Source organism: Myotis lucifugus, unplaced genomic scaffold (genome assembly GCF_000147115.1).
Source record: "Myotis lucifugus unplaced genomic scaffold, Myoluc2.0 scaffold_83, whole genome shotgun sequence".
Classification (NCBI taxonomy): domain Eukaryota; kingdom Metazoa; phylum Chordata; class Mammalia; order Chiroptera; family Vespertilionidae; genus Myotis; species Myotis lucifugus.
This window is the reverse complement of record NW_005871131.1, coordinates 152,685-162,660: the sequence shown is the minus strand read 5'-3', so window position 1 is coordinate 162,660 and position 9,976 is coordinate 152,685. Positions and strand designations below refer to the sequence as shown.

The 9,976-nt window shown below is 57.3% G+C and overlaps 1 protein-coding gene across 2 annotated transcripts; it reads left to right on the top strand.

Moving 5' to 3' along the window:
* Nucleotides 1-135: 135 nt before the first annotated feature.
* On the top strand, nucleotides 136-4,318 carry TNNC1 (troponin C1, slow skeletal and cardiac type). 2 transcript variants are annotated; one of them, XM_023755639.1, is made up of 6 exons: nucleotides 136-154; nucleotides 2,900-2,930; nucleotides 3,125-3,271; nucleotides 3,542-3,656; nucleotides 3,892-4,028; nucleotides 4,110-4,318. In XM_023755639.1, the coding sequence occupies exons 3-6, from the start codon at nucleotides 3,202-3,204 to the stop codon at nucleotides 4,139-4,141; spliced, it is 354 nt and encodes a 117-aa protein (XP_023611407.1). In that variant the 5' UTR covers nucleotides 136-154; nucleotides 2,900-2,930; nucleotides 3,125-3,201; the 3' UTR covers nucleotides 4,142-4,318. The 2 variants fall into 2 exon arrangements, with proteins under 2 accessions (XP_023611407.1, XP_006090877.1); XM_006090815.3 differs by lacking the exon at nucleotides 136-154 and adding an exon at nucleotides 1,321-1,446.
* The last annotated feature ends 5,658 nt before the right edge of the window (nucleotides 4,319-9,976 follow it).

The following is a 9,976-nucleotide window of genomic DNA, read 5'->3' as shown; positions in this document are numbered from 1 at the left end:
TCCCCCGCCGCGCGCTGCGCGGCCATCTTGGCCCCACCGCCTCCGCGGGTTCCTCGCCCCGCCCCTCGCGCGTGATTGACAGCTACCGCTTCTAGCGCGCGTGCGCAGGCCGCGCGGGCCTCTCCACCGGCGCCGTGGGTCTCTTCTTTGCGCCGTGGGTACCTGCTCTGCGCTCCGCGCAGCCAGGGGGAAGCTGGGGCCCGCGGCGGGTAGCTCTGGGCAATATGGTTTGATGCCCAGGAGGACAGAAGGCCTAGCGCTTCCCTGGCTCCCCGACGCGAGTACTGCGTCGCCTGGCCGCAGTTTCTCCCTCCGAAAAAGGGAAGAAGTAATCGCCCCCCACCTGTAGGGCACGGAGGGGAGGGGAGAGTCGTGCTTAGAGCCCAAACAATAACTGGGGGGCCGGTTGTTCACCTCCTCAAGACTCCATGTCCTCTGTCATGGGCTGCTGGAGAATTGAGAGGGTTAATTCAAGCAGTGCCCCCGCTTGCAGGGCCGGGAGCAGGTGCGATTATGGGAACTCAGCATGGGGAGGGGGAGTGAAGACGGAGAGCAGGCATATGTGCTGTCCATGGGGCACCAGACTCCCCAGAGGGGTCCTGCCGGAGCTGAAAAGGGCGGCCGCCTGGCCCTAGACCCAGGAGCCACAGTGCTGGAACGGGAAGCACAGGCATAGAGGCAGAGAGCTCTGACCCGGGACACGGCTCAGACCTACCGCGGGAGAAGGACGGGGAGCGTCTGGCACAGATGGGGCATCTGTAGGTGTGTTTGTTGGATGACTGCAGCGGACCGAGCCCAGAGCTAGCGCTGCTCGATGAGAGAAGAGGTCTGGGGGGTGGCTCCTCTGGCTGAAGGGCTCCCGACTACTCTGCCCTAAGGTGGGTCCTCAGCACAGGACTCTGAGCTTAGGTTGGAGCAGGCCCCGTACTCCCAGGCCTCTCCTTGCACACGGCTTCCCCTACTGCAGAGAAGTTAAGCTGAGGCAGGGGCTGCCCAGTCAGCCAGCCTTTGGGCAAGTCATCACCCCTCTAGGAGCCTCAGTTTCCTTATCTGAAAGGCGGGAGTAATATCATCCATCTCCCTGATGGGAGGAGAGGTTGAGCTGCTGTGTATAGAGCCCTGGCCTGGGCCCCCACTGCTTTGTAGTTCCTGTCCTAGGCTCATGTTTCCATTCATTCAAGAAAACTTTCCAGAGAGTCCCCTGGGGAACAAAGGGTAGGAGACCTGGTCTTCACAGCCCTTCATCTTCCTGCCTTGGACAGAGGACACGGGGACTCAGCCAGCCTGAGATCACCAGGGCTGGGGGAGGGGGTGGAGGATGCTCCCTGCAGGGGTGGGCTGGGCCCGGAATGCCGCGGGGCAGGGCTATTTAAGCTCGGGGCCTCCTGGCAACCCCAGCAGCCTGCCCTCTGAGCCGACAGCATGGATGACATCTACAAGGCTGCGGTGAGGGACTGGGATGGGTGGGCCCACTGGGGAGTCACTCCGCTCAGGGTGGGGGAACAGGGTCATCCCAGGGAAGTGGTGGGGACCCAGGAGAAGACCTACATACTTTCAGCCCAGACCCTCAAGGGGATGCTGGGTCTGGTGTTCTAGGGTGTGGAAGGGGTGAGGGATTCAGGGATTGGGGAGTGGGTGGAGGAGGAGGTCGCACCGTTCAGCACCATGTTTGCCTCTGTCTCCAAGTGTCTGTAGTCTGTGTCCCTCTATCTCTCGGCCATGCCTTTCTGCATTTGTGTCTGGATCTTTGCCTTCCTCAGTGTCTTTCCATCTTTTTGTTCTGAGCTGTCTCTGATGGCCCAGAGACACCCATTTCTGCCCCTCAATTCTGCGTCTCACACTCTCATGACCCCCCAGCCCCCGCCAGCTCCTGGGCTGGCTGAAGATGCGGTGGAGGGGGTCATAGGGGTTGTGAGGAGGGGGCTGCATAGCCAGATCCTGAGCTGGGGAAGGGGCTTTAAAGTTTGGGACAAGCAGGGAAGGACTGGGCATCGGGGAGAGCCGGGAAGAAGGAACAGAAGCCGAAGCTCCCATCTGGCCTGGCAGGCTCAGGGCTCAGTGGCTTAGCCTGGGGTTAGGGCTGGAGAGTGGTCACCCCAGTCCCTGGAACGTGCTGTGGTCACTGAGGGGCTTCAGATGCTATTCCATCTCGGTGTGGGGGTTAGTTTGCTGACCTCCCCATGCCCCAGGGACAAGGACATCTGACACAGACAACTGTCTCCAAAGGAATCCTTCTCTCAGCCCCAGGACTGTGGCCTCACTGCTGGGCAGGGGAGGGCTACAGCTGGCTCGGGGTGCCCCTGCCTCGCCCGCAGGAGTCCATGGAGCTGGGGGGAGCAGCCCTCTGCCCGTGCCCATACAAGGCCTGGCGGGGCTGGGGACTAATTTTGGCTCCTGAGGCACCAGCAGGCCAGGGGGCCAGATAACGCTGCCCCACCCCCTTGCATGCCAGAGTCCCCAGAACAATCACCAGGTTTAACTTTGTCCCCCGTTAAAAATAGCCCAGTGGCCACTCTGGTCAGGTTACAGTGAGTGGCTTTACCTGCCCCCACACTGGTGTTATTGTCCCAACCTGAGGGACAGCTGTCCCTCGGGCCACCCAGCTTAGGTTTCAGCAGGGAGGCTGATAGGGCATTGAGTGGTCACTGACTATTGTTACTCAGGGTCACCTTGGTCCTGGAGGGGGTGCCCACCTGCCGCCCTGGCCCTGAGCCCACCCTTAGTGAGGCCAGCTGGGTCACCAAAGGGCTTTGGGGGCAGAAAGGAAGGACTGAGGTCTCAGTGACCTGGAACTGGCCTGCCTCTCCTGGCTTCACTTGTCCCACCTGTGAAATGGGTTGGTTTCCTCAACAGCAGCTAGAGCCTGAGCCTGCATCCTGAGACCTCTTTTCCTCTCTAGGTAGAGCAGCTGACAGAAGAGCAGAAAAATGGTGAGTTCCCCAACATACATATGGGGGGCAACAGGGCCGGGCTTGGGGAGCATGAGGACCCCAGGTTGGAAACCAGATGCTGGAGTCTCTCTTGCTGTGACCTCAGAGGTCTCAGAGGGAAGTGGGCAGGTTGGTAAGTGACCCCAGGTTGCTGAGCCCTGGCCATTCTACTCCCCGTCCCGCATCGGACACAGAGTTCAAAGCAGCCTTTGACATCTTCGTGCTGGGCGCTGAGGACGGCTGCATCAGCACCAAGGAACTGGGCAAGGTGATGAGGATGCTGGGCCAGAACCCCACCCCCGAGGAGCTGCAGGAGATGATTGATGAGGTGGACGAGGATGGTAAGCCCCTCTGCCCCGCCAGGCCCCCGACCCATAGCTCCGCAAGCCCCTGGGGATCCGAATCCTGGCTCTGCCGCTTACTGCTCTGTGCTCCTGAAGGAGCTGTTTAGCCTCTGAGCCTCAGTCGTCTCCTATATAAAATGGGTATAATGACCACCTTCCTCATGGAGTTGATGGGTGGATGCAGTGAGAACACCGGGGTCTAGGGTCAAGGGCTGTACCAGCCGTTCTGACTGTTCCTCTCTAATGGCCATGCCCTCCACCCCTCAGGAAGTGGCACAGTAGACTTCGAGGAGTTTCTGGTCATGATGGTTCGGTGCATGAAGGATGACAGTAAAGGGAAGTCTGAGGAGGAGCTATCTGATCTCTTTCGCATGTTTGACAAGTAAGTGTGTGACCCTTGACCTCTGACCCCAACGCTGATAGAGCTGGGGAAAGGGACAGTGTTATGACCTCCAGGTCTCAGTCTCCCATTCTGTGCAGAGAGGGAGTGGGGTGCCTCATCTCCCAGCGGCCCTGCTCTGCCTGCCTCCCTCCCTGGGTTGTGGGTGGGGCTGCCTCTTCCCCTCCTTGGCCCCCACGAGAGGCCCGGAGACCTCCCTTGCCCCCACTCCCTGCAGAAACGCTGATGGCTACATTGACCTGGACGAGCTGAAGGTGATGCTTCAGGCTACTGGCGAGACCATCACAGAGGACGATATTGAGGAGCTCATGAAGGACGGCGACAAGAACAACGATGGCCGCATCGACTATGATGGTGAGGGGTGGTGCACGGGATCTCCCGCTGCCCACGCCCTGCGGCCCCCACCTCTGACCCACACCTGCCTTCTCTCCACAGAATTCCTGGAGTTCATGAAGGGAGTGGAGTAGATGCCGACCTTCGCCCAGAGCTGCAGCACCACCTTTCAACTCCCGCTGGGCCCTGGGGTGGAGCAGGGGGCCGGGGTCCCCAGGATGTGATCCTGGCCGTGTCCTTGACTGAGGGCCCTCCCTGGCTCCCGCCCCAGCCCTGTCCTAGGGAATACAAATAAAACCCTGCTCCCTGGAGGCCTGGTGTCTGGCTTTCCTTTAGGGGGCGGGGGGACCTGTGGACATTTCCCCAGCCAGTGTTTACTCCTGCCCTGAGGACCACTGCCTTCCTATCCCAGAGCCCATGCTCCAGCCACCCCTACACGTTGCCTTCCGTAGGGGGGGTTAGGTTGGATCAGAGACTACCATGCTCCGTACCCCGCTGCCTCCTTTCTATAACTACTCGTGCCCAGGCCCTGTTTCCAGCGGTTCAGAATCTGGAGTTGGTGGTGGCCCAGGCACCTGCATTTCACGAGCTCCTGGGGCAGCGGGGGTCCTTATCTGGAGGGAGGAATAACTAACTGCAGCACCAGCTAAGCCCTGGATGCCCCTTGGCACCGCAGCCCACGCTCCATCTCGGCTCTGGTTGGGGAGAAGAGGGCACTGTGGGGCCCAGTGGGCCTACAGCGCTAGTCCATCTGTCACTCACTTGGATTTCCCTCTGGCCAACACTGACTCCCAGGGACCAAGGCGGCATACCTGCCCTCACCCATGTGGCAGGTGAGGACCTGGGGTCAGAGAGGCACAGGGCCTATAAAGGTCACCCTCCCAGGAGGGCTCTGTCTGATGGACCAGGTTGGTGTGGGAATAATTTCCACTTTTCTCAAACTTCAGAGGCTCCAGGAACCCATTTTCCCTCCCAACAGGGAATGGAGGCTCAAGGCCTGGTGGCTCTCAACTTAGTGGGGTGTCCAGGCCAGAGCTGCGGCCAGAAGAGTAACACTGGTCTTGGGAGGGGGTGCTGCAAGGAAGTGGAGGTGTGAGCTGTGGTGCCTGCAGGAGGGACAGCTGCCATGGTGTCTGGGCTCCAGCCAGAATGTCAGCAGCTGTCCTCGCTCCACCCAGCCACTCTACAGCCTCTCCACCTGTGCCCAGCCTTGACATTCCCCAGACAGGCCCAGCATTCCAGAGACGGGCTTGGAATTCTGGAGATGCCTCCAGGGGAGGCCAGAGCTGGCAGGAGACCCTATAGAAACCTGGAGGGAGAGGAAAGGGGTTCCCTCAAGCCTGCCCTTGGGAGCTGGAGAACTTAAGGACCTACACGTGCACCCAGGAATGACATCTCAGGAGAGGAGGCAGGGTTACAGAGGGCAGCACCACCAATCAGGGCACCATTCCATGGTTTAGTCACCCCTACCATGTGCCTGACACTGTTTGGATGCTGGGACCCTTCAGAGAGAGGCCCAGTCCCTAATTGTGTGGAATTTATAGTCACCTCAGGAAGACAAAGGCAGTGAGGAAACCAGCATTGTGCTGCAATGAGGATTGTGGTGGCCAGGGGTAGTGTGGTCCAGGAAGGCTTCCTGGAGGAGGTGGCACTGAGCTGAGGCCTAAGGAACCCCATGGGAAGGCATGGGGAGAGACTGGAGCATCTCAGGAGCAGAAAGACAGTGTTGAGCCTCAGTAGCCTTAGGTGAGAAGGCCAGTGGCTCTCAGCACAGCAGAACGAAAAGGATGGAGGGCGGTGCACGGATTCAGGGCATGGTTTGGAACTGGAAGGACTGAATGTGAGGTGTGAGAAAGTAGGGAGTCAAGGATGACCTTTCATATCAAGGATGAGGCTGCTGTTTCCTGAGATATGGAAGCCTGAGGGAGGCACAGGTTCTTGGTGATGGGGTATTGAATAGTGGAGGTTCCTATTTTCCTTTAGATTTTTTTTTTACAATTTTTAAAAATGTATTTTTATTGATTTCAGAGGGGACAGGAGAGGAAGAGAGATAGAAACATCAATGATGAGAGAGAATCATTGATTGGCTGCCCCTGCACGCCCCCTACTGGGGATCAAGCCCACAACCTGGGCATGTACCCCTGACTGGAATCGAACCCGAGACCCTTCAGTCCACAGGCCGATGCTCTATCCACTGATGCTCTATCCAAACCATCTAGGGCAGTGGTTCCCAAACTTATTTGGCCTACCGCCCCCTTTCCAGAAAAAATATTACTCAGCCCCTGGAAATTAATTTTTTTTAAATTTTATTTTTATTTTATTTTTTTAAAATATATTTTATTGATTTTTTTACAGAGAAGAAGGGAGAGGGATAGAGAGCTAGAAGCATCGATGAGAGAGATCGATCAGCTGCCTCCTGCATGCCCCCCAGTGGGGATGTGCCCGCAACCAAGGTACATGCCCTCGACCGGAATCAAACCTGGGACCCTTGAGTCTGCAGACCGACGCTCTGTCCACTGAGCCAAACCGGTTCGGCAATTTTTTTAAAATTTTAATAGCAGTTACTCATCGCCTCCAAATGCACCTGTGGCCATCACCGCCCCCCTGGATCACTGCAGCGCCCACTGGGGGGCGGTAGCACCCACTTTGGGAATCACTGATCTAGGGCTTTACAATTTTTAATGTTTCATTTTGAAATTTCAGACTTGCAAAAATAGCACAAAGAACTCCCATTTGCATTTCACTCAACTTCCCCAAATGTTAACATCTTTAAAAAAGTGTGTGTGTGTGTGTGTGTGTGTGTGTGTGTATGTGTACTGATATCAGAGAGAGGAAGGGAAAGATACATGCCCCCTACTGGTGACTGAGCCTGTACCCTGACCAGGAATTGAACTGTGACCTCGTTTCATGGATCGATGCTCAACCACTGAGCCACACCAGCTGATCCCAAATGTTAATATCTTAAATAGCCACAGGACAATGAGCAAACCCAGGCTACTACTAAATCATCTGCCCCTCTCACTCCCACTGTCAGTTATGCTACTAGAGTTCTCTTCCTAGACCAGGATCCAAACCAGGATCATACACTGTGTCTTGTCATCCTGTCCACTTACTCTCTAATCTGGATCAGTTTCTCAGCCTTTCTTCATCTTTCACGACCCTGACACTTGAAGTGGAAAGGCCAGTTATTTTGTAGAATCTCACGATTTGGGTTTGTCTGGGGTTTCCTCAGCACCAGAGTCGGGTTCTGCATTTCTGGCAGGATGATCACAGGGAGATGCAGTGTTTGGTCCATGTCGAAGTTGAGTTGCCTCTGGAACAGGACGCTGGAGGTAAGTGAGAGGACAGAGGAGAGCTATAAACTCAGGTGTCACCAGAGTGAGAGGCGCTTTCCCAGCCGTGGTCCTGGCTGAGACCCCAGGGAGAGGGTGTGTAGAGAGAGGTGGCCCAGGAGTGCACCGGGCATCCCCCATGGGCAGTCTGAGGGAGGAGACATGGCCGATGGTGTGGGAGAGACCCTGGGTGAGTGAGGAGCCCCAAGAGCCAGGAGGGGAAGAAGGAAGAACAGAAAAGCGTCCTTGGGGAACTTGGAGGCTCCTGAGGCCGTGGCCACCTGGACATGAGGGTTTCATTGGAGCAGTGGGTGGAGAGTGTGGACAACACTAATGAAACTTTGCAAACAATGGGTGGGAACTAGGGAAGTGTGAGTCCAGGGAAGCTCACTTAAGGCGGGGAATCAGGGAATGGCCTGTGCGCTGATGGGAATCTGTGAAAGGGGTGTTGCAAGATGCAGGGCAGAGCTGCAGAAGGTGAGGGACGCTGGGGATGTTTTAAGGGTCTGGGTATAGCTCTGGGCCTTGATCCAAGATGGGCAAAGAGAAAGGGGGCTCACGGCACTGAGGGAAGAACTGTGGCAGTGGGGACACTGAGTGCAGGAGGTGTGTCCAGAGGAAGGGATGTTCTGAATGGAGATACAGAAGGCCACATCCTTATTAGTGGTGACTTGCAGGACGGGTGGCTGAGGTGGGGAGAGGAGAAGGACAAGGACCCGAGAGGCCAGGGGGCACCCAAAGCATGTGGGAGGCTGATGGAATTGAAGGAGGAGAAGAGAGAAACCCCAAGTGAAGCCCTCTATGAATGAAACAGGAGGATGATTGTTACAAAGAGGGTACATGGGTGGGGCTGGGGGCGGGGGTTGGGGCTGGTCCCTTAAGAAAGGGGTCATCAGGGAGGGATCTCTATGGGATTGTCCCAATATCTCTGTTCCAGAGTGAGATGGGGGGGGGGGAGCGGCTGGGGCATCTCTTCCTTCTGAGCATCCCCACCCTCAGAATTCTCGCTGGGAGAGGCTGGGCTCTGACACTCCACATACCTGCCTGGTGGCATCTGGTGCGTGGCACACATCACACATGTATACAGCCAAGGGCTCACAAGCTCCCACCAGCACACAGCATTGAGCCCCTCTACATATATCACCTAGTTCTGACTATTGTGCTTCATTCATTTCTCTCCATTTCTTCTGGGCTGTGTCATCCTTTGCCTGGATAGTGCTTCCTCCATGAAGCCTCCGTGATTTCCCCCACCAGGAGCCATCTCCCCTGCAGTGGAACGTCTCTCACTGCCCCAGCCTCTTCATGTTGTGATTGCCTGGTTATTGCCTGCTGCCCCAAGAGGCTGCGGTTTCTTCTGGGTGGCCCTGCTGCCCTGCCCAGGGCCTGACACAGCCGGCAGCGTGGGGACACCCTGCAGTTCCCACTTTGTCCATCAGATGGCACAAGATGTATGTGGCTGGGCCCATTGACTCAATAAATCAGGGATACCTTTGAGTCTATTTTTCGTCTGCAGCTTGCAAACAGGGGCCTTTACAGAAGGTCCCTTACCTTCTTCCCAGATTGGGAAACTGAGGCCCAGAGAGGGAGACGACCTGCCTGAGGCCACACAAAAAATTAACCTTAGATTTCGGGCCCCCCGCCCCTGTGCCAGGCTGTGTGGAGTGGGCTGCCCTGACCTCCTGCTCCAGGAGATCCAGGCCTCCCCCTCAGCGGGGAGCCTGGCTGAGCTGAGACCCCCTGGTGAGCTGGCAGCGGGAGAGTTGTTGGGCCTGCTGCCCAAAGCGGGGGCCACAGGCTGGCTGAGAGGCCACCTGGCTCCATCTCCAGCCAGATATCGGCCCCGCCCAGGGTTATGCCCGAAACATCTCTCCAGGAAGATGGAGGCAGAGGGGCTTCGCCTCTCGGAGGGACCAAGATATAATCACCATCATGGCAGCCCCTACACAGGCAGCCCTCTCCGTTGCAAACAGTCCGTTACACCCAAGGTGGCAGGAGGAGACAGAGACCCAGCGAGGGAAGGGCCTTGGTTCCAATTCTCCTGTAGTCACAGGTGGTGGTCTGAGGGCTGTTGCAGGCCTCCCTGAGTGAGGGGGAGGTGGGGCCAGGGAGACAGGGTTCAAGGTCCTTGGGTCCTTCTCATGCTTAAGGCGCCTGACCCGTTTACCTTCCAGGGATGAGATGGGGACTCCAAGTGCCACCCCCAGGAGTCACCAAAGCAAAAGAGAACCCCAGGAAGGGGCAGGGTTGGTGGGCCTATTTCAGCCTGCTCTGTGGCCTGGGCCAGGTCCTTCCCTCTCTGATGCCCCCAAGTTTCCTGACCTATAGTCAGGGGGCTTGGGCTGGTCCATCCTGGAGGCCTAACTTGCAGGAATTTCTAGAATTCCGGGAGCCCCAGTTCTGGCTCAAGTTTGAAATCTTCTTTGCTTCCAGGGCCTCAGATTCCGAGCGTAGGGGTCTGGGTGGGGTGGAGTGACAGCTGTGAGGGGCAGGGACGGAATGCTGTGGGATAGGGGCATGCGGTAGTCCCCTCACCTGCCTAGATTCAGCCCTCAATCTCATCTCCTCCTTGTCCCTCTCTGTGGCTTTCTTGCCCCCGATCTGAGCTCAGGGCAGAGGGGGTGGGGGTGTGAGCACCCT